This window comes from Schistocerca serialis, chromosome 4, assembly GCF_023864345.2.
Source record: "Schistocerca serialis cubense isolate TAMUIC-IGC-003099 chromosome 4, iqSchSeri2.2, whole genome shotgun sequence".
Taxonomy (NCBI): Eukaryota; Metazoa; Arthropoda; class Insecta; order Orthoptera; family Acrididae; genus Schistocerca; species Schistocerca serialis.
The window spans coordinates 800,386,959-800,411,310 of record NC_064641.1 but is presented as its reverse complement, the minus strand read 5'-3'; the positions used below and the strand labels follow the sequence as shown (position 1 = coordinate 800,411,310).

Genomic DNA, 24,352 nt, shown 5'->3' with positions numbered 1-24,352 from the left:
CTGTAGATATGGAAATTCCACAAATTAATCATATGACAAAATAGTCTCATAATCATCATTATTTGCCATAATCTTGTTTCGAGAGAGTCCCCCATGGTATTCTGGAAATCGGCATGAATGTCCTTTGCTTTCATACCTTTATTTATGGATTACTTAATCACTGCTCGAATCTTGATTTTTTCCATCTTTGCAAATCAATATGTGGCAACAACGACAGAGCCACATCACCGCCACAGCTGTCTTCTGAGAGCACTGACCTTGCACATGTTTACAGGCAACAGTCCAATGAATATCACGTGAACAACTCATTGCACTAAAGCTGGCCTCTCGTGGTGATTCTGAGAACTTTACAAACCACCCTCGTAGTATAAAAAAATTAAGTTGACAAACCCTCATATGGCATTACATTTAACCATTCTACACACGAGATCTGAAAGGTGATAATAAGCAAAGAATATTATGCGAATGCTTGGTCCCCGTTCTTTCAGACATGTCCAAAAGAACAGACACCACAGAGAAACCACAACTGTGATACATTATATCTAAACTGAAGGTGGAGGTGGGGAGAAAGGAAAGGAAAGGGATCGCTGATTACGCAGACTCAGTGGTGATGAGTGAAAATGTGTACCTGATCGGGATTCGAATCTGAGGTCTCTTGCTTACTAGGCAGAGACGTTAACCACTCACACCATCTGGGCACAGTGTCATTGCAACCGTGTGGACTATCTAGGCACTCCCACTGAGTGCCACCTATCTGCAGTCCCTGTCCATTTGCTATATGTTCACTACTCTGAGCATGCCTGAAAGGAGTGACACCATGCATTCATATAATTCATTTGCCTAGATAAGCAATGGCACAACCTTCTTCAATGTAGATGCACAAGTACATCTGACCACCTGTAGGAATGCCAGAGTAGCTAGCACGGAGGAAATGGATGGGAACTGCAGATAGGCGGCGCTCAGTTGAGGTGTGGATCGGCCCTGAGGCGTGCCCAGATAGTCCACCCAGTTGCAATAACACTATGCTCCAGATGGTACAGTGATTAATGCATCTGCCAATTAAGCAGGAACTCCCGTGCTTGTTTGAATTCTGGTCCGGTGCACTTTTTCACTCTTCACTGCTGATTCTGCATAATGTTGCAATGCAGTTGACATCCGTAACACTTCCCTTTCCTTTCCTTTCTCCCTACCTCCACCTTCAGTTTAGATATAATGTATCGCAGCTGTGGATTTCATGTTGTGTCTGTTTTTATGGAGATGTCAGACAGAACAGACACCGTGCATTCATATAATTGATTCGCCTAGATGGGCAATGGGTCTACCAACTTCAGGGTGCATGCACAAGTACATCTGACAGCCCGTGGGAATCTCAGAGTAGTGAGCACAGAGAAAACGGACAGGGTCTGCGGACAGGTGGTGCTCGGTGGGAGTGTGAATCAGCTTTGAGGCGTGTCGAGATAATCCGCACCATTGCAATAGTATTTTGTCCCGGATGGTGCAGTGGTTAACGACCTGCCTGGTAAGCAGGAGATCCCCGGTTCGAATCCCAGTCCAGTACACATTTTCACTTGTCACCACTGATTCCGTATAGTGTCCCGATGCATCTGACATCAGTAATCCCTTCCCCTTTCCCACAACTCCACCTTCAATTTACAAACAAAGCATAACTTCACAGAATACTGATGCAGCTGCTTGTACATCTTCAGATAAAAGGCTTGTTGAATTTTGTCATACTGTTCCAAAAATAAATTCTGTAAAACTTACGTTAACCCTGAAAACTAAAATTTAGTAAAACTTGTTTCATCTTGAAACTAACTCAAAATTGGATGGCCTCTTCTTCCACTTAGCTACTCAATTATTCTTTGAAAAGCTGCTTATACTGGAGTGGCTGGAACAAGTCAGAATGACTATTAGGCTCTTAAGACACTATATTATGGTCACAGGTGTTATAATATATGAACCTCATACAATAGAAAGTCCAGGATGGAATAATATTATGAAAAGGATAGATTGCTACTCACCAAATAGATGAAGTGATGAATTGCACACAGACACAATCAAAAGACTGCTAAACATTTAAGCTTTCAGCCAAAAGGCCTTCCTCGGAAACAGAGAGCACAACACACACACATGACCACTGTCTTCATCCGATGTGGTTTGCGTGTGTGTGTGCGTGTGTGTGTGTGTGTGTGTGTGTGTGTGTGTGTGTGTGTGTGTGTGTGTGTGTTTTCTCTGCTTAAAAGAAGGCCTTTAGGCTGAAACTTTAAATGTTTATCAGTCTTTTCATTGTGGCTGTCTGCAGCTCAATGCTTTCTCTACATGGTGAGTAACAATCTGTCCTTTTCATAATACTATTATATAGAAACATTTATGACAAAATAATAATTTCATGTGGCTCAATGGCCAGATGCAAGTCTTACAAGTGGACACCACTTCAGCAGGTTGTGTGTCCCTAGTCTACTCCAGCTATCTGCGTAAAGGGGACATACATTTTGATGTGGGATTTGAATCACATGTCATTTCTTGTGGCTCCTCACATCATGGAGAGGTGAAGGCCAGATTAAATGTAGACCAAAAATTTATTTGGTCCAACCAAGATTTGATCTCATGACCTCAGTTTCCAGGTACATTCTTTACCACTATACCAACAGGCCTGACAATATCTGTTATATGACAGATGTTACACTGAATAATTTATACTGTTTAGAAACAAATATAATTCGCCACTTCGTACATTAAATTGGTGACCAGTGTGTTCGTTTGGATGATTGTGGGTTATTTTCAGTAATTATTGATGTAGCTGGCACTGATGTACTCATGGCATACTTCCCATATTGCTTACTCAGAGAGCTTGATAGGTGCCACAGAGAATGTTGTACATCCTAATTGTATGTAATTGTTTACGAATGATGATGTTTTCCATTAAGAAAGCAGTGTTTATGTTGTATTATCTGAATATATTAGCAATTCTGTATGAGACTTTTGAATGAATGATATGCAGGCATGGTTTTACATTTTCATTCCATGGTATTACTTTCAAATACTATACAAAATGAATCAGGGACATCAAATGGACATATATTATATTGCAGCCACACGTATGTCCACATTGGTGCCAAGTTGTTCTAGCACTCCCCAGCATCTTTGCTGCTTGGCATTGCATTGCTTTCACCATGTCCTCCTGGCTGAGCTTCTTGACGTGATAACTCTGGTGGCTGCCATAATTCGAACCTGCCTTCTGTGAGCCCCAGACACCTAACCAATGTCATTGCAGACGGTCCATTTTTGGCTGAGCTGATAGGCACTCCGCTGGCTTCCAACTGGCCTTGAGAGGCATGCGGCAGTGCCATCAGAGACTTGACGCATGCCTCACTGCTTGGCCGACATCCTGCTGGTAACTTTGAGCCTTTGGCAGACATCATTGGCAAAGCTCCTGCCTTCCATCAGTCATTTCACAAAACTACGATGCTTCCTCAGGCTGTTGGTACTCTTGGGTTTTGGGTAGCTACTGATGGTCGAGCTCCTGTCTCCCATCGGCTGCAGATATCCTGCTGATGGTGCCTCGCAGTTTCCTGCTGTCATGGACTCCTGTCGTCGGCCCTCCTGTTGCTCTTCCATGTCTTCTGTGTCTCTTCAGCATTTCCACACCCTACACCCATTGTCCCCTCTATCAGGTGCATCACATTTTCAGCTCACAACTCTATTATGGGCAGCTGGGCATCGTGCTGTCTTTCTTTTCTTTGGCGCCTTTTCTTGGTGTTGCCATGCTCCCATCTGTGGCACACCTTCTGCTGTTTTTGGGCCTCCTTCCTAGGCCTCCCATACTGTTTGTGTGTTTTTTCTGCTTGCCTTGGAGATCTGACCAGTAGCCACGGCTGTCATCAGCCGAGCTTTTGATTCCCATGACTGCCAATGCTCTAACAATCCATCCTTTCCACGTCACTCACTTGGGCACCAGAGCCCCATATCCGCCCGCCATGTGTCTCTCTCCCTATTCTCTCTTTCCATTTTGGCTGAGGTGGTGCCATCATCTCCTCTTAAGGGTGCGGCTGGAAGGGTATTGTAGTCGACCCCTAACTGAGCCATTACAAACACTAATACTACCCCCCCCCCCCCCCCCCCCCGGAATCCTGTGCGATGTATAGAGGCTGGCCACAGGCGTTTCTCTGTCAAAGATGTGAGTTTTCTCACTACACTGTGTGTGCCACTATAGCGGTGCTGTGACCACAGAACTGTTTTCTTCATCCATGATCCTGTAGCTAGACATATCTACATCTGCACCAGCCATAGTAGTGCTACAATCATAGTTGTGTGATACTGCACATCTCAACCTGCCTGTCTTTAAGGGCCTTGATGAGGCCACCTGCAGAAAGATCAGTCTCCCGCTTGGGGCAATTACACTGGTCACTTATGCCCCACCCCCCAGTCTGGGCCTTATCACTGCCTCACTGGCATTTCCACATTGCTGATGTACTTGGGGGCCACCATACAATGAGCCTTCACTCCCATCAGTCCCAGATGCTTGCTGACATCGTCAACAGCTCACAGGGTCTAGCCCCTTTACTTCATCGGCATTCTCGTGACTCAGGTGGTCCAGCTGGTTGAGTGTTGCCTCCTAGCTGCTGCTGATGCCCTCACTGGCCCATCGACTTTGCCACATCCAAGATGGTCACATATGATCAATCATTGCCTAGCCAGCAGCTGCCAATGCTGACACTGGCTACCCACACTGCCAGCACCACTGGGCACCAGCTGTACACATGCCACAGTGCTACTCTGTGTCTAGACCAGATAAAGAAGAGGCTTCAGTATTGTAATACCAGATATTGTTATATCAAACAATGGAAAATCCAGGATGGAATGTAACAATACAAGAGAAGGAAAGTTGCTACTCACCATTAGCGGAGATTCTGAGTCGCGATAGGCACAACAAAAAGGTTCACACAATTAGTCTCGGAGAGCTGAAACCACACAGCTCTCTGAGACTGCAGATGTGTGTGCAAGTTGCATTTACATGTGTGTGTGTGTGTGTGTGTGTGTGTGTGTGTGTGTGTGTGTGTGTGTGTGTGTGTGTACTGCTGACAAAGGCCTTAATGGCCGAAAGCTTCATTTATGTGAATCTTTTTGCTGTGCCTATCGCGACTCAGCATCTCCGCTATATGGTGAGTAGCAACTTTCCTTCAGATGTTGTTATATATTGTTAACCACTGGACAATAAATCCTTACAGATGTCACTGCTTTACTTCCTGTATCCTTGCTGCCATGGTTGCAATGTAAGGACAAAACATTAGTAATCTGAAAAATTCATCTATTGTACGGTATCAGGAAACAATCTGCTAAATGACTGAGTAGAAAGTAACTGCATTTCCTCACTGGTTTCTCTTCACAAAAATTTCTGATTCATTAATAAAAACAACTCTATAAGATCTTGAATAATCACCACTTGGCTGCCCTAGTGAATAATTTATTTTGTTTGTTTGTTAGGCTGTGCGGATTTTTCTTGCTGATTCTTACAGTTCTTAAAAAATTTCTTAGGCCCACTCTAGGAATCATGGATTTATGCTTTCTACATACCTTATGAATCATTAATTGTGTCAGTTATTCACAGACAACGAATGTTTGGTCCCATTCATGTGGAAAGTTTAATGTTGTGAATTAACAAGTAAGTAATTTGCTCTCTTTCATGCTATTCATTGTGACTATAATAGTCAACAATTTAAGCAAACAATTTTTTTTGATGATTTGGCTTCTAAGCTACAAAAGCAGTCTTTAAGTAAATGATTTACAAGAGCAGCCAAGCAGTTACAAGGTGTACAACTTTGCTTCTGCTGTTTTTTCTCAACAAGTGGTTACACATGTCTAGTACCTCCCGCCGCGGAAGTCGAACACGCGCCAGAACAAATGGACGTTGCCAGCCCACAGAGGGCTCCGCGTCCGCGGCGGCTCTTCCGTGCAGTGGCTCTCACGCAGCGAGGGCGCCACCGCTACACCACGTGCAGACCACAGCCAATAGCCGCTCCCTAGGGTTTTGTATATAGGGACCCGGTCTGCCCTAGTCCAGTCAGTCTGGTACTCACTCTGGATTGCGTCTCTATCTTGGCGGTACTGCGTTCTGGTCATTGCTCGTTGTTGACATTTGCCTGGCTCTGGTTCCGAGTGGATTTACTGTTGGTGTTTGGTGTTGTGGTTTCTACAAGCCTCCGTTGTTTATCTCTTCCTTGTTGTGTCGGTCATAGTTGGTCGTTGTTGATTGTCGTTGGTCTGTCGTCCGACTCGTCCTTGTGTTTACCTGGTGGTGCATGCTCCACCGCTGGCGGCTTCCCCGCCAGGCGGCTCCGATCCCACTGCCCAAGGTGTTCCCGCAGTTGGTTTTGGTTACTACAACATGTATCATTCAAAGTATTTTCCATCGCTGGCCACTACTTTCTCCCATCTTTTGGGCAGTGTACAAATCAGGCATTGAAAAAATTGTTCATCTTTCGAAGTGAGCCATGAATCGATCCAATTTTTGACTTCTTCATGAGATCAGAAGTGTTGGTCAGCCAGGCCATGCACCATTGATCTAAACAGGCGATAGTCAGAGGGAGCAATGTCTGGAGAACACGGCGGGTGGGGTAGGACTTCCCATTTTAACGTTCCCAAGAATGTTTTCACCTCTTTCTGCAATGTGGAGTCGAGCATTGTTGTACTGCCAAATCACTTTATCGTGCCTCTCGCTGTATTGCGTCCATTTGTCTTTTAATGCTCTGCTCAAACGCATTAATTGTGTTCAATAACGAGCACTTGTGATTGTTTCACTTGGTTTTAACACCTCATAGTACACGGCGCCGAGCTGGTCCCACCAAATGCAGAGCATGATATTGGAGACGTGAATATTTGGTTTGGCCATCGATATGGAAGCATGGTTAGGATATCCCCATGATTTTTTTTGTTTAGGAATATGGTAGTGAACCCATTTCTTGTCCCTGGTCACAAAGCGATGCAGAAATCCCTTCCGTTTTTGCCTCTGAAGCAACTGTTCACAAACACACAAATGCCGTTCAATGTCTCTTGGTTTCAGCTCACATGGGACCAAAGTTCCTTCTTTCTGGATCATGCCCATAGCCATGGGACATTTTGAATTGGCTTGCTGTGTCACTCCCACTAATCGTGCCAATTCTTCTTGAGTTTAACATGAGTCTTCACTCAGCAATGTCTCCACCAAAGTTCCTTCTTTCTGGATCATGCCCATAGCCATGGGACATTTTGAATTGGCTTGCTGTGTCACTCCCACTAATCGTGCCAATTCTTCTTGAGTTTAACATGAGTCTTCACTCAGCAATGTCTCCAGTTCTGCATCTTCGAAAACATTCTTTTCCACTACTATGCTGGTCTACGACATTAAAATCACAGTTCTTGAAGCACTGAAACCACTCACTCCACGTTCTTTAACTAACAGCATCCTTACCATACGTACTTGAGAGCATCTGATGAGACTCGGCCACTGTTTTATTCATATTGAAACAAAGCAGCAACACCTCCTGCAAATGACGATAATTAGGCTCGTAAACTGACATTTTAAATCAAGAACAACTTTATGATGCAGGCACAAACAGACTAATGTTTGAATGAGGTTATGTTGACCAAGGTCTAAGCTAACTGCCTGATGTCTGCAATCTGTTTCTATCGACCGTTACTTACCATTGTCGCCATCTATCAGCAAACGGCAAAAGCAAAGTTGTACACCTTGTATTATTCAAAATGTCACATTGTCCCTAATGCAAGATACTGTGTAATGCTGTGATAAATTGTGCATGTTTCAAAATAATATAATTCAGGCAGTAGAGAGAGAGAGAGAGAGAGAGAGAGAGAGAGAGAGTGTTAGTCTGTTAGTTCCGTGGAAAAACACAGTCCAAATGCTTAGCAACGAATTCAATACCTATATTGTTTCTGTGCTTACTGATCGCTCAGTGCTTCAGGTATACAGTAAGTGGTTGCCTCTACACCTGTTGTTACTTATATTCCATCCACAACTTACCACTATAGTATCAAAATGTTTATGCATAATAGCAGTAGTGTGTACAGTATAGCATTTTAACAGCTTAATAATGTCTATGACCTTCTCCAGCCACCCAATGTAAACTTCTGTATGATGATGAACTTTGAGGTGTTGCATGCTGTTGCTTGAGTCATGCCATCAAAGAGCTCACACTTGCCATCAAAGAATTCAGAAAATTAATTTATTTAAACTTTCCTGGCAAGAGATGATATTTCATCCTCTTGCGTAGCTGTTACACTCAACAGAAATAACACATTTGAAATGAGTGTGGAATACACAAAATAATGTAATAACAGCACTGAGTATATGAAGATGGCAGTGTATGGTTGAAATATACTATACTGAAAATATAAAGTGATAGAAGACAAATATATGCACCAAGTTCTGTAAACATCCAAGTTTATTTGCTACAGTTTTAGCCTTTGAAGTGCCAGACAGAAGATGATGATCAGTGCACTATGCCCACCTTTACGGCTTTTTACCTTCTCAATTGTTCTCACTGTCATCATCGTCATAAAACACTAAAGGCGATGCCTTGTTGATGTAGCCATTCTTCTTCCCCCTTACTCTCTGTAAAACACAGCTGTTGCTGTTGCTGCTGCAGGTCATGGCACTGGTAACACTTTTTAATATGGATATTCTGGAACTGCTTCTTCATTTTTTCACAGGTTTCTTCCTGCCAAGATGTTTTTAATGGAGCTGTTACGTCGAATTAAGTGTTCAAATAATTCAGTTTTTTTTTCTCTCTATCATGTTAATCAAGGTCCCTTTCTCTTTAATTTCTTTAAGATTTGCTTTCAGTCCAGGAAGTTTTCATGATTCATCTCCATATCAACATCCACATCTTTATTGCTTCTGTTTTTCTCTTTTCTTTTTTACCCCCAGAGTACACCCTTCTCACAGCTTAAATGCTCCAAATAAACATTCTGACAAATTTTCTTTTTATTTCTATTTAGGGTGCTTTTTTGTTAGAAAATTACTCTCATTTTTGAATGTTTCTTTAGCTACTGCAATTTATCTTTTAATGCCCACTATACTTCTGTTGTCATCTGTTATTCTACTTGCAAATTAGCAAAATTCATTTACTTACACTAGCATTTGATTTCTTATCTCAATGTTTGCTGTTACTTGTCTTTTCAATTTGACTATCACCATTAGTTTAGTCTTGTTGGCATTTATTTTCAGTTTGTGGCCCTCTGAGATGTTGGCAACAATTTTTAACATAGTGTTCCTGTTCTTTTCAGTCTGTTAAGAGTATTATTTCATCAGCAAATCAGATGCAATGCATTTATTTATCACTGATTTTGATCCCTTTAGTGTTACTTTTCATTGTTTGTATTGCACTGTTTATGAGTAAATTAAATAAACAAGGGGAGAGAGAGCAGCATGTTGGACATCTTTCATTATACTAGCCTCTTTCTTAGTGCCACTGATATCTGTTTCTGTACTCTGGTCTTTGTGTAGATGGAGACTCAATCCTTTATCTCTCCAGTCTATTCCAATTTTATTCAGTTTTCCAAACAGTACCCCCAGTTCACTCTATGAAAAGCCTTCTCTAGGTCAATGTTCACTTCAATTCTTCTTCCTAAGATCATTCATGGCACTATTATAGCTTTGCTGGTTCCTTTTCCTTTCCTAAATCCAAATTGGTCTTCTTGTAAACACTGGTTGATTTTTGCTTTTAGCATTTCATCCTCATCAAATGCTTTTACTGCTCTGTTCAAGAGTTAATGCTCATTTACTTGCCCTCTTCTAAGCAGTCCTTGAAATGATTGAACCTTTGTCACATCTTCCAAGCAAATTATATCTCTACTCATTCAACACCTCAGTGCATTACACACGCTCAATGATAGGTGGAAACATGAGACCTTTCTGTGTCACAGAATGGAAAAGGCAAAATGTAAAGCAGAATCAATCCTGACTCACATACATGTAAGTTCTGTTTCTACAACTGACAAAAGGCTTTTGAATATTAGGCACATTCTTTCTGTTTTATTTATTTTAGAAACATCTTTAAGACTTTTTTTATGGGCAAAGCCCAATCATCACTGTGCTGGATATCTTTCTAAGTTACACTCACATAGCACTAGGTAATAAATTTCACTGTTTATTAAACTCACATGTCACTGGCTGTTACTAGAGCATTCATTCTCCACAGAGGAGAGACAGATAGACAGACAGACAGGCAGAGAGAGAGAGAGAGAGAGAGAGAGAGAGAGAGAGAGAGCAATGACTATCTCAGTGGAAAAGAAACATAGGAACAAAATGACTTACCATCGGCCCATACAATCCACACACCACATAGGTCGGCAGTAACATACTGAACACGCATCAGGTGCTGATGTATTTTCACAATGTCTTTCAAGTTTTACATCTGATGGAATCTGCATACAGCCAGCACAAGGTTCCAGTTCCTGTTGCTAAAAGTGAAAACAATAGCTCAGGTTTATATATTTGCTGCAAAAAGAGTGAATATCAGTCTACATCAAAACAGTCGTGTTCATTACAAACAACAGTAATTCATGTGTGAGTAATTTATAAAGTACTAATGTGCACCTAATGAAGTGCTGTCTGTATCCACTGTTGCAGGCAATGAAAACAAGTATTTTCCAAAATTATTGTACAGTCATAATTTTAACAGCAAACTCTCAGTACAAGGTAGAGCACACATAAAATGTTCCAGGCTACAGAAGACTGTTTCACAGTGATTAACTGTAGTTTCTGAAAACAATAATCAAGCTGATTTACCTCATCAATCCTATAACGGGGATTCTGTGCAACAAGTTCACGGAAAGTTTCTAAGAACTGATCACTCAGGGAGCGGAACAAGGTAACATTTTGCAGAACTGTTATTGGACGACTAATCTTGTCTTGCAAATCACGGAAGTCTGTTGATTCCAACCTGTGAAAAATTTGCAATAAAGGGATAAGTTATAATCAAAATAAAGCAGCTGAAAACAAAACATCAACTTTTTGAATATGTGGGAAACAATTTAATTGGCTGATGGAAATGAAAAGGATGTGGTAGGAAAAAATGTAAATAATACAAGAGGCAGCACAAAGAGAGGACATAAATAAGAGCTGATTCTTAATGTGCTCTATACATGGCCTCATCAAAATTAAATCAAAGTTAAATCACAACCTTGGTCAACAACATTTAAGAAAACATTTTTTTTAATAGCTGGGGATTTTCAGTTTTCCATCTAATGCAACCTGTTATAGATTTTTAAACAAGAATATAAAACTCCATTCTGAACCTTACATAGACATGTATACTCTACCTGGAAATCATTTTTACTTCTAATACTGTGGTTGTGAACTGCACAGTTCATCCAAAATTCCATTCAAAATTCACTCCTATAACTAACTGCAAATACAAATTGGGGAATATACGAGGTCTGTTCAAAAAATTACAGAACATTCATAATTTTCCGCCAATGATGAGTTGAAGTGCAATGTGGTTGGCATTCCTGCACACATCTGTGTTTAATGTGTAACTGCTGGAATTTCATTGTTGTACGTGTGTTAGTTATTGTGCAGTGCTGTATTGAGTAGAAAATTGTGTTGCATGGTTTGCAAATTTCGATGGCAGGGATAGGCGAGCAATGCATCTGTATTAAGTTTTGCATGAAACTCAAGAAAACCTTTACAGAGACACACCAAATGATGCAGGAAGCCTATAGTGATGGGTGATTAAGCCACTCAGTGTTACAAATGGTTCACAGGGTTCAAAAATAGCTGGGCGGAAGTTAAAGATGATCCTCATTCAGGACATCCTAACACTCATGTCCATCCTAACACTCATGTCAGGAATGTCAATGAAATTGTATGTGCCAATCGCAAACCATCTGTCTGAGAGAGTGCAGAGAATGTAACCCTTCAGTTGGATCATGTCACGAAATCCTGACAAAGCATCTTCGAATGCATCGTGTTGCTGTCAAGTTTGTCCCATGGCTCATTTGTCAAAGCAACTTTCACCTCACAATCTGTGAACAGCTCTTGGAATGAGCAAATGAGAACCAGATTTTCCTTAAGAGAATCATAACTGGTGATGAGATGTGGATCTACATTTATGACATTGAGACCAAATTTTAATCTTTAAAATGGGTCGGGAACGGTTCTCCAAGACCAAAAAAGCTTTTCAGGTCAGGTCAAATGTGAAAGCCATGCTGATCGTTTTGAAGGATTAGTTCAACATGAATTCGTACCACAAGGACAAACTGTTAATTGATAGTACTATTGGGATGTGTTGCAACTGCCTGCATTCAATGTGACAAGGAAAATGCCTGAAATGTGACGACACAATTCATGGCTCTTGCATCATGATAATGCACTCACACATTCATCCCTGTTGGTGTTTGACTATCGCACAAAAAATGAAATTATTCTGCTGCCTCATCCTTTGCATTCTCCAGACCTGGCCCTGCAGACTTTTTTGTAATTTCCGAAGTTGAAAACCCCATTGAAAGGACAAAGATTTGCAGCAATAGACGAGATAAAAGAAAATTTGCAGAAAGTGATTTGAGCAATATAGCAAGAGGCACACCAAGACTGCTTCCGGAAGTGGAAACAGCATTGGGAGTGGTGTATCAATTGTGGAGGAGAGTATTTTTTTGAAGGAGACCATGCACAATAAGTAAAATGTAAGTGTAGAACAATTTTATGGACAAAGTTCCAGAATTTTTTGAACAGACCTCATATGTATTGGCTCTTAAATATAAGAATCCTTAAGTCCCTGAAGAGGCTTCTGCAAGATATTCCGTTTTATTCTTAATGCATTTTTTGTGTTTTTTTGTTTTGTTTTTTTTGTTTTTAGGAAACCTCTTTCTTTCCCCTTAGCCGCACTGCCCCAAAAGTTTATACCATGGGGTAGCAATGAGCGAAAGCCAGCAAAATATGCTAGCAATACAGACAGCACGCCATCCCAATCACAGACAGTGCAAAACATCCAAAACTGAGCTATTTGCTTAACTTATCCACATACTGGTGCCATCTCAGTTTATTAGTCATCTGGATGCTCAGAAAATTTATACATGGGGCCTTATCCCATATGTGCCTGTTGATATCTACTTCTGGTAATGTAAGTCATTTTAATTTTGTTTACAACTGCATAACATGAGTCTTTGTGTGACTAAATGGTAAACTGTTTGATGTGAACCAGTTGTAAGCTTGTTCCATTATTCTCCTGGCTACGTCTGGTATATGTTTGGGATCTTTATTGGCATACTAATAGGGGGACAGGATCCACCAATATATTGTAAATCTCTACAGTCAATGCTTTTGCAGTGGATTCACCTTTCAAGACAATAATGTAATAGCACACTGTGTGTACCTTGTGAACACTTACTTCCAGAAGGCAAAAATCAACCAAATGGAATGTGTTGTGGTATCTGCTGAAAAGAACCCAACTGAGCATATCCAGGATCAATTGAAAATTCACAGGAACCCGCCATTTGCAATGGATGACCTCAAGATGGCATTTGTTAAAGAATGGGATAGGCTAAAGCAGTAATGTCTCGACCACCCTGTGGACAGAATCTAAAGGAGGATCCAAGCATATTATAATAAGTGGGGTGGAGCAACACAACAGTGAATGTTACCCAGCACCAGATTTTGATTTTCATAGATATGCATAGTGAAACAGACAGTCTTAATTTTGGTAATTGTTTTGTTTTTATTTCAGAGTAAAGTTACTTCTTTAGGTTCGTAGTTCTTTGATTCCCTGCTCCATTCAAATCAAAGCCTACACACGTTCCTGGTGGTGCAAAATTTATTTTGAGCAGTTCACATGATGCTGTGCAACACTTATCTGTATTATCCAAAGTATGATAGGGTAATGGAAACTGGCAGTTGGCAAGAAGGTAGCTAGGAGGAGGAGGTATTCAGATAGTTGTACTTTGCATATATGCAATAGATTTGACCAACTGTCAGAGTTGAGTGGAGAGAAGCCTCTTGTAGCTGTAGGTGTAGGTGTAGGAAACATACAGCAGTTAGGAGGCCTAAGTCAGTTGCAAAGTCTAACAGAAAGAAGAAGGCTCTGCTGCTAGGTAGTTCACACGGCAGAGGTGTGGGCCAGCAGTTGCAGGTAGTGCTGTTGAGTGGGTACCAGGTCATCAGTACTGTGAAGCATAGTGCAGGTTTGGCTCAGGTGACTGAAAACATAGGGGAGTAATGTAGGAACTTTACGAAGGAAGATCAGGTACTGACAGTGGGTGGAACAGCGAATATTCTTGATAGGGATGAGGAATATGATGTAGGTGGTGACCTGGTAAAGATAGCTACTCCAACTAGTGGCACTAATGTGCATTTTGTGCAACTGTTTCAGCATCATGATTGGTCTCATCTTAATGCGGCTGTTAGGCTTGTTAACACGGGGCTCGAGAAGGCATTGATGGCAGAGGGCATGGATCACAGTGCAGTGGTGCTGGCTGAGTCTATTAGTAGATCGGTTTTTACTAGGCATGCCTGCACCTCAATAGGTATGGGAGGGCGAGGCTGCAAAGCTTATAGGTGACAGTATAGTGAGTGGTGGCGGTGGGATCACTCATGGAAAAATTCCTGTAGTATTTGGTGTTACAGCTTTGCCTCATTTAGGCTGAAGTCAGCCAATAGGTGTACCTGCTTAAAGGAAGTCTCTCTAAAAAATCACATTCAGAGGATGCCACATTTCCACGTATAGAAGGAATTAGCATATTTCATCAAAATATAAGAGGTATTAAAGATAAAGTTAGTGAACTGCTTATAGATGTTGACTCTGAAAATATTGGTATATCAGAGCACCACTTAAATAATTTGACAATTCAGAGGCTTCCTTTACCAGGATACACATTAGCTGGCTGTTTTTCAAGGAGTTCCTTGTGGAGTGGGAGATTGGCCATATACATAAAAAGCAGTATTTTATTTGAGTCCATAGATGTATCATGGCACTGCATTGAACAGATATTTGAATGTTGTGCAGGGCCAGTTGAATTTGGTGAAACTTAACTTCTATTTTTTGTTGTTTATAGATTTCCTAACTCTGACTTCAGAGCATTTCTGCACAAGCTAGAGAGAGTTCTTGATTCACTTTGTAGGAAGTACCAGAAATTAGTTATATGAGGCGATTTCAATATTAATTTTGTATATGGTTGTGCAAGAAAAAGGATGTTGGTAGATCTAAATTCTTATGATTTGATGCAGACTGTATTTTTCCAACTAGGGTGCAGGGGAACAATAGCACAGTCATAGAAAATATTTGTATTCATTCTTCATTACTAGATGGGCAGTCTGTTAGTAAAAGGGTGAATGATCTTTCAGACAATGATGCACAAATTTTAACAGTAAAAGATATTTGACTCAAACAAATGTCACATATAATTACAAACTGTGTAGGAAAGTTAATCCAATGGCAATAGAGACTTTTTTAAACCTCATAAAGAGTGGCAGGATGTTTATCGTGCCGATAACATAGATAACAAATACAATGCTTTCCTTAACACATTTCTCATGCTCTTTGAAAGTTGCTTTCCATTAGAACATTCTGAACAGGGTACTAGCATTAAAGGCAGCCTACAAAGTGGGAATTATATCAAAATGTTAGAAGTAGCCACAATCAAGCTACAGTAGCCCATTACAAACAGTACTTTAAAGTGCTTAAAAACATTATTAGGAAGGCAAAGAGTATGAGGTATGCAAATAGAATAGTTAATTCACAGGATAAAATTAAAACCATATGGTCAGTTGTGAAGGAAGTGTCTGGTCAGCAGCACAAAGTCGATGATATAAAGTCAGTTTGTAGTAAAAATATGTCTGTTACTGATAAATCAGATATATGTAGAGTATTTAACAATCATTTTCTGAGCATTGCTGGTGAAATAAATAAAAATTTAATTTCTATAGGGAATCATATAACTCTCTTGGCATATGCCTTTCCGAGATTGATGTCTGAAATACTCCTCTGTGATACAGACAAGGGAGAGATTGAGTCAATAATTAAATCACTGAATACTAAGGACTCTCATGGATATCATAGAGTGTGTAGCAGAATACTAAAGTACTGTGTGGCAACATGTTAACTCTGTATTTAGCCTTATTTGTAATTTTTCCTTTAGGAATGGTCAGATTTCTGAACAAATTAAATACTCAGTAGTAAAGCCACTTTATAAAAGGTAAGAAAGGGATAATGTAGACACTTTTAGACCTATTTCTATGCCATCAGTTTTTGCTAAAGTTATTGAAAAGGCTGTGTATGTAAGGATAAATGATCATTTTATATCACACAGTTTGCTTTCAAATATACAGTCATTTAACAACTGAAAATGCTATACTCTCTTTTCTCTGCAAGGTACTGGATGGTTTAAACAAAAGGTTTCGAATGTTAGCCATATTTTTTGATTTAACTAAGGTGTTTGATTGTGTTGATCACAAAATATTTCTCCAGAAGTTGGACCATTACAGAATATGGGGAGTAGCTCACACTTGGTTCACCTCTTACTTCAGCAACACATAGTAAAAGATCATTACTCACAGTATTGAGAAAGGCTGTGATGTGGGGTCTGAGTGGGCTATGGTCAACTGGGGGGTGCCCCAGGGATCAGTCTTGGGGCCACTCCTGTTCCGTATTTATATAAACGATAAGCCCTCTAGTTTTACGGGTAGTTCTAAAATATTTCTGTTTGCTGATGACACTAACTTGATAGTAAAGAATGTTGTGTGCAACATTAGCTCAGTTTCAAATAGTGCAGTTCATAACATAAGCTTATAGAAAATAAAATAATGCTAAGTCACAGCAAGACTCAGTTTTTACAGTTTCTAACACACAATTCAACAAAACTCAATGTTCTAATTTCACAGAATGGGCTAATGATTAGTGAACCTCAACAGTTCAAATTTCTAGGTGTTCAGATAGTTGGTAAACTGTCGTGGAAGGCCCACACTCACGACCTTGTTCAAAGACTTAATGCTGCCATTTGGACAGTATCTGAAATAAGTGATCGTTCGACATGAAAATTAGTCTACTTTGCTTATTTTCATTCGCTTGTGCTGTATGGTATTATATTCTGGAGTAACTCTTCCCATTCTAGAAGGATATTTTTGGCTCAGAAACAGGCAATTCAGGCAATAAGTGGTGTAAGTTCACGAGCCTGTTGTCAACCCCTGTTCAGTAGTCTGGGTATTTTGACGTTGGCCTCTCGATACATATATTCTTTACTGTCATTTCTTATTAACAATATCAGCTGATTCCCAAGAATAAGCAGCTTTCACTCAGTTAATACTTGGCAGAAATCAAACCTGCATTTGGATTGGACTTCCTTAACTCAAGTGCGGAAAGGTGTGCAGTATACTGCTGCATCCATTATCAATAAGCTACCACAAGAATTCAAAAATCTTAGCAGTAATCCACGGGCTTTCATATCGAAACTGAAGAGTTTCCTTATAGGTCACTCATTCTATTCTGTTGAGGAGTTCCTTGAAAAATTAAGCTGATTCTTATGTTGTATTGTTGAATGTGTTTACTGAAACCTATGGCTTGATTTTTTTTTTTGGTTCATAAACATTTTATTTTTATCTGTTATTACTTGTACATTGTAAATTCATGTACTGACATGTTTCATGACCTAGGAGATTTGCTCCTCAATTTGGTCTTACGGAACTTAACATGTAAGTAAATAAATAAATAAATAAATAAATAACAGTGTCAGCAGCAACGGAGTAGCTTAGAAAACTGACAAACAGCTATCAATACTGCTCACAGAAACAATATGAAATCACCAACAATGGCAAAGTTTGGCTGAATGGCATGGATTAAAGCATATTCCGTGTGGAACATTACGCAGAACTGTATAAGAGCAAATTTTGGCTCTGGATCAATTGTGCGAAGTGCTTCTTGGCAAATGTCCAATGTATTCAATAGAAGCCCAGTCTGGAAAGCACACTGGTCATTGTGTTGAACTGATTTTCTCTTCTTAAAGCATGTTCTCCAACAGCAGAGCCCTATGGGGATGATCTCTGTTGCCTGCTATGCAGTAAGACTCCTTAATACCATCAGTATACGACAAAAACTTGTAAACAGATGTCATATCAGTATCTTTGAACCATCAATGAAGCATTTCGGATGACGTGATGTTTCGTATGGCTTCCTCTGGTCAATCCCACCATCTCTTTAACAACTAAATAGTCAGATATTCTGTGAACATATACGCAGATGGGTCATTCCATATCAAATCACCCAGTAAAAAATAAATTTTACACCCACCTCCTTAGATTTTCATGAAATTTGGCTCAAATGGTTCTAATACCATCCTCACAACACCTGCAAATTTTTTTTACTGTATCTCTTTTAGTTTTTTTTTTATAAATTTTTAAAGTTTTTATGTTTTGCGTTTTCCGAACCTTTGGAAATGGTAAATTTAATTTGTACTAAAAACTTTAAAATTGCTTATCTTAAAAACTCTTTTAGATAACATCATGAATTTTTGCAGCAAGTTTATTTATTATACATATTTGAAGATAAAAATGATACTATTAAAATACATTAATATTTTCTATGAAAAAAAAAAAATATATTTTTTTTCTTTTTTTTTTTTTAACGGATGTTTTGTTTTATAAGAATTGCAATATCTAGAGTCTCAGACCTGATAGAATGCTCAAATTTGTTTTAATTTACTCTTAAACATATAGGCTACTTGATAAAACAAAAATAATGATGGCTTTTTAACATGTTTATTAATTATAGTAGATTACATTAGAATTATGTACAAAGATAGTGTTCTTACAACACTTATGTATAACCCAACTGATTGCTTGAAACATTGAATTTTTTGAGTAATTTTGTCTTTTTAATAAACATTAATGCTGATTCAAACTGTTTTTCCACTTCATCCAAGGGCTTTCAGTTCTTTTGATACAGTCTTTTTTGAAGTAATACATTCTTCCAGTGCAGCTTGATTGAGGTGCGTCTACTACACAGACTATGTGCTCCAAAGGCACTATGCAAGAATCTTCTCTTTCAGGCCAATAAAATGATGCAGCTGGTCCTGAAGGATGTAGAAATAGAATTTCTGCATCTTCTTCATCATCGAATATTGTTTTTACCTGTCCAAAGTACCAGTTACCATCATGATTTGCATGGTTCAACACGAACCCAATCAGAAGAAGAATGGAAAGAAAAGACTAAGGAGGGTTTTACACTATCTGTAGTCCTTCTAATTTCAAGGTTGTTTGTTGGAAGTGGTTTGAAGTTATGAAAACTTCTTGTTCCACGAATGGTTCGGGTTGCTGAAAAAAAAATTTTCTAGTTTTAACCATAGCATATCAGCTTCTTTTTTGTCAATAAAGCGAAAATGAATGTTTTCAATATTTTTTTCACAAAACTTGTACACATCGATTGCTGTCATTATTTGTTCATCTGAAAGCTGTAGACTGGCTTTCCTTAAAATTCTTTTAATAGTTCCTCCTGGGCCATCACAAATTGACTTCCCATGACTTGTTGCAAAAAAAGAGTGTTGGACCTTCAAATTAAAGTCTCTCAAGTGTTCAGTCAAATTTTTAAAACTGTTTCTATTTTTGTACTGCCCAGCACAACCATCTGTAAAGTAGTGAACTGAGTCAATGTCAGTATGATGTAATGACAGCCACTTTGTAATTTCTTTTTGTACAAAGATAACAAAACCAGTGTCATGTTCTTGGTCATCACTAATAAAACAGTGGTTGGAAACAAAAACATTGTTTTCCTCATTTCCTAGGAAAACTCCAACTGGGTGTAGAGTACAACCACCTCTATTCCAGTGGTAACTTTGGATCTCATTTTGTATAACAAAGGAATAATTTTCACTGAAATCCATCACAATAATTGCTGTTTTGGGTGGTGGGTCTTCTTTCAATCTTTTAAAGGCTGCTGATTGGGATTTTGCTATAAACGAGTGCGGGGTGAGCTTTTCCAATGACCTAACCAATAAAGAAATGTAGTCTTCAACACTGATAGACTGTTTGATCATTTCTGCCCTGTCTGTGTTAACCCACTGACTGATTACAATTTCTTCTTCTAAATCATAATCTTCACTTAGTTTTTCAGTTAAGTACTCAGTTAGTGCAGCATTTGCAGGACAGCTGTCGCAATGATGTAGCATGCAGTTTTGGTTTTCCGTGTTGCACACAAGCATCTTAATTAGGTCTCTATAAGATTCTTCAATTTTCACAGCATCCAATAATAGTTTAATATTCCGGTGGATACTGCATACACATACAGTGTGTGTGCCTGCAGCACCAGTAAGGATACACCATTTAGGTGTCAAGAAACAAAATTTTGAAAATCCTACTTCTACCGTGGGATTATCCCATTTGAAAGAATGATGAGTTCTCTCAAGTTACACAAAATGAGTCTTTTTTGCATGTACACATTTTTTTGAACACTTACTTTGTCTTTTGTTCCAGGTAGCACTCTGGAACTTTCATCCTTTTCATAAAAATCTGTTACAAGTCTTACTGTATTTTCAGAAAGAGTTTTACCTTTTTTTGGACCAGGAGTTTCCAAAATACCCTTTTCAGATTTTAGCTTTCTAGCTTGTCGCACCATGTACTCACTTACATTAAATTCTTTCATCACTTTATTTCGACTCCAAGAATCTGGAGCCAAGGTCAGAATCTGGATTTTTCTAGACCTCCAACAGATGACATCTTCTCTTTCATAAGAGAAATCATTACATCAAAATCCTTTGCTTTCTCAACCACACTTGTATCTTCTTCGTCATCATCAGAACTTGGTGCATCATATTTTAATGCTTTTGAAACCGCCTTTTTTGCAGTCTTTTCAATACTACTAACCTTCCTTGTAAAATAAGACCCTTTACTTTGTTCTGACAAGCCATGAAGCTTTATCGGTGTTAAACCTAAATTATCAAGAGCAATGTTTGTTTGTACGAGGGATTCATTTCTGGATTCCAATGATTCTAATTCAACCATGACTTCATCATCTGTTTCACTTTCATTGACTTCAACTCTTAATTTTTCCTCACAAAAGTTACGGCATGTTGAGCAAAGCTTTTGTCCAGGTTTTATGCTACTATTTTTTGTCAGTAATTATTTAGAAAGATCCAAGCCTACACTTCTCAACGACTTTTGATGGGCTTTTTGTGTTCTTTTTAGTGGGTCTACACATGTTGTTTGATACTTTTCAAAAACATTTAAAAAGTAGTAGCTGTGGTGTGAACATATATTCTTAAATACACACAAATTAATTCCAGATCGTAAGTGGATCACATTTTTTTCTTCCTCACTCAATTCAGGTACCGGTTGTAACTTTTTTGAAGGTGTGTAGGTTGTTTGGAAACAGTCAGATTTTTTAAATAACCCTACGCTACAGGTTTGAATATCTGACATACTGATTTCACTTTTGGTCTGATTACTGTTCTGGTTACTTTTATAGGATATTGGAAAAGAATCTCTGTAAACTAAGTAACAGTACTTACTGAAAGTTCGAATAAACTTAATAAAATACTATCCAAGCACTATTTAACACTGTAATAATTTTTTACTTCAAAACACAGGAATAACAAGACAAAATCCAAGCATACATTGTTACTCCAAGAAGACAAAAACTTATTTTTGGTGTCTAAGTCACTTGGTATTTTTTATTTTTAAAATATAATTAATATTATTTACAAAATTAGATAACTATTGAACAGGTTAAAAAGCCAACATAATTTTTCTTTTATCTAATAGCCTATACAATTAAGAGTATTTTAAAACAAATTTGAGCTTTCTATCAGGTCTGAGACTCTAGATATAGCAGTTTTTGTAAAACTAAACAACAAAACCAACAACTAATTGTAATTTTTTTTTCATTTGGAAGATTTTAATATATCTTTATGGTAATTTTTTTAACATTTAGATATAATACACAAACTTATTCCAAAATTTCATACTGATATCTTGAGTGTTCTTTAACATACAAAACTTTTTTAGTTGTGAGGACACGTTTAAGTTACGATTTCCGACTGCTGAAACAACACCAAATCTAAAAATTTTAAAAATTTATAAAAAAAAAACTATAAGAGATAGAGCAAAAAAATTTTACAAGTGCTTTCAGGATGATAAAAGAAGTAATTGTACCAAGTTTCATCAAAATCTGACATGGTTGGTGTCAAGGCCTGGGTGACTTGACATGGAATGACCCAGATGTTTCATATTCACACTATCATCAGACATAAATAAGTTAATGTTCAATTCTGACATTATATTTATGGGTTCTCAGCCATAAAGTCCCTCTTCAGATACATTACTGCCATAAGGTAAATACACTGATTGACATAAAAAGTAAAGCACCCAGAAGGGATGGAGAAATGAAAGAAAATTTGTGGGTTGAGAGGGTATGTGATCTTATGTCAGTGATTACAAAATCAAGTCAAATTTACAAAGAACATGGCACTATGAGCCTGATTACCAGGATGTCATTGCACCCCCTCTGGCCTGGATGTATACACTGGCTCAGTTGGGAATGGTGTCATAAAACCTTTGTATCATCTCCTGAGGCGAGCTGGGCCACAACTGCTGTAACTGGCCTTTGATATCCTAGATACTACCACGGGGATGGAACTGACATTTGAATTGGCCCCAGGTGTGTTATGTCAAGGACATATCTGGAGATTTTGCTGGCCCTGAGTACCTCAACTTGATTCTGGCTGCTCACAGAGACATGTGCCACACATGGAAGGACATGGTTCTGTCGGAAACTAACAACACAATACTGTCCCAAGGGAGATAATACACAAGGAAGCACAATGTCCGCGACCTACAGTTGTGCCATCAGAGCATAGCACTGTGACACTAGAAGTAACATCACTTTGCCCCTCCAAAGCATTGGAAGAATGGGACCTCTCTCCAGGTCACCACCATACTCACTGACAATGGTCTTCCAGAGTAGTGCAAAACCAGGATTCATCATTGAATACAATGCAACACCATTCACCAGCAGTCCACGCTTCCCAGTCGTGGCACCATTCCAAATTCAGACACTTGTGTTGTGGCAGCATACACACGGGATGGTAATTTTCTAGTCTGGCCATTGGTAGTCTCCGACCAATAGTACTGAATGACACAGAATGTTGGAGGGAGTCCATTATTTGTTCTCAGATGGCAGTTGCATATGTGAATTGGTTACGGTGTGCCTGGTGCACAACACAGTGATATTCCCTTGTGGTAGTCAGATGTGGTCAACTAGAACCTAGGCGATGAGTCTGCCAGCCATCACGTTCCCATCCTGCCCGACATTTGGCCACTGTCACATCTGGATGCTCCATAAATCTGGATACTGCAAGATTTGACCAGGTCTGCCAAATGTAGACCTACAATGAGGCCCCTTTTGAACTCTGTCAAGTGCTGCCAATGCTGTCTCACATGAGTATGCAGCATGTCCTTGTCCTTAACAATGATCACTCGACATCTGATGCTGTTCACACCCTTTGTATATCCTACCGGACCTGGTAACAACACTAAACATGAACAACACTATCACACTCTGGTGGTCATTCTAACAGTCACAGTGAATTTCAACCCTAAATCATTTACACACATACTGATGGAGTGTTTATACAGACATCCTCCATTTCTTCTGGGCGCTTCTCTGTTTTTGTAAGTAGTGTGTATTAGCCCTTGTTACTGTAAGGCAATGACAAATGACAGAAAGTGCTTTACTTATATATTAGAACTCTTACTTGCCTTATTGTGAATGATGGCACAAACTGTCTTGTAGGACGAACTTCAATGTTTAAGAATTGTGTCCCAATAGGACTTTCAGGAGCAATGTGATGAGTGTCACTGCTACACACAATCAAGGCTGTGTCACTCTGGTGGGCACAGTCCATACCATATGGTCGCACCCAAAAAACCCAGTTGTCTGTTGCCACTACCTTGGTCACGGGACTTGTTTGCACACAGAATTTATCTAACCTGAAAAGAGCACAGCATAGTGAAAAACATACATAGCGCACAATAGCTAGGAGTAGCTAATGGTGTACATTTTAATTTACTTTTGGATTGGTAGGGTTTCTGTGATCTTGCAAAACACAGTTCTGTTGAAACTACTTTATTGTCACCAGTAGTGAACGCCATTAAGAAGTAAATGTACAGGAAGTGAGAATAACAACTCCATGATCTACAAAGAGACTTCCAGAAGATGCATGTTTATTTACTTCACACAATATTCATACTGCTTGTTTCAGGTGAATAAACCCTTTGTTTACTTTTAGTGCTCTGCACCAGAAAATTATTCCATACGGCAAAAGGGAGAGAAAATAGGCACAATAAGCAAAATTTCTTATCTTTGGGCCAAATCCATTA

The 24,352-nt window shown here is 39.1% G+C and overlaps 1 protein-coding gene across 1 annotated transcript in view; it reads right to left on the bottom strand.

Annotated features, from left to right (window-relative positions):
• Positions 1–24,352, bottom strand: part of LOC126473390 (E3 ubiquitin-protein ligase TM129) — a 57,647-nt gene that overhangs the window by 12,075 nt on the left and 21,220 nt on the right. The window contains exons 3-5 of the mRNA XM_050100398.1: positions 23,732–23,962; positions 10,787–10,940; positions 10,313–10,458 (exon numbers count right to left, since the gene is read on the bottom strand). Coding sequence (XP_049956355.1) covers positions 10,313–10,458; positions 10,787–10,940; positions 23,732–23,962 — 531 coding nt within the window. The remainder of the gene's footprint in view (positions 1–10,312; positions 10,459–10,786; positions 10,941–23,731; positions 23,963–24,352) is intronic.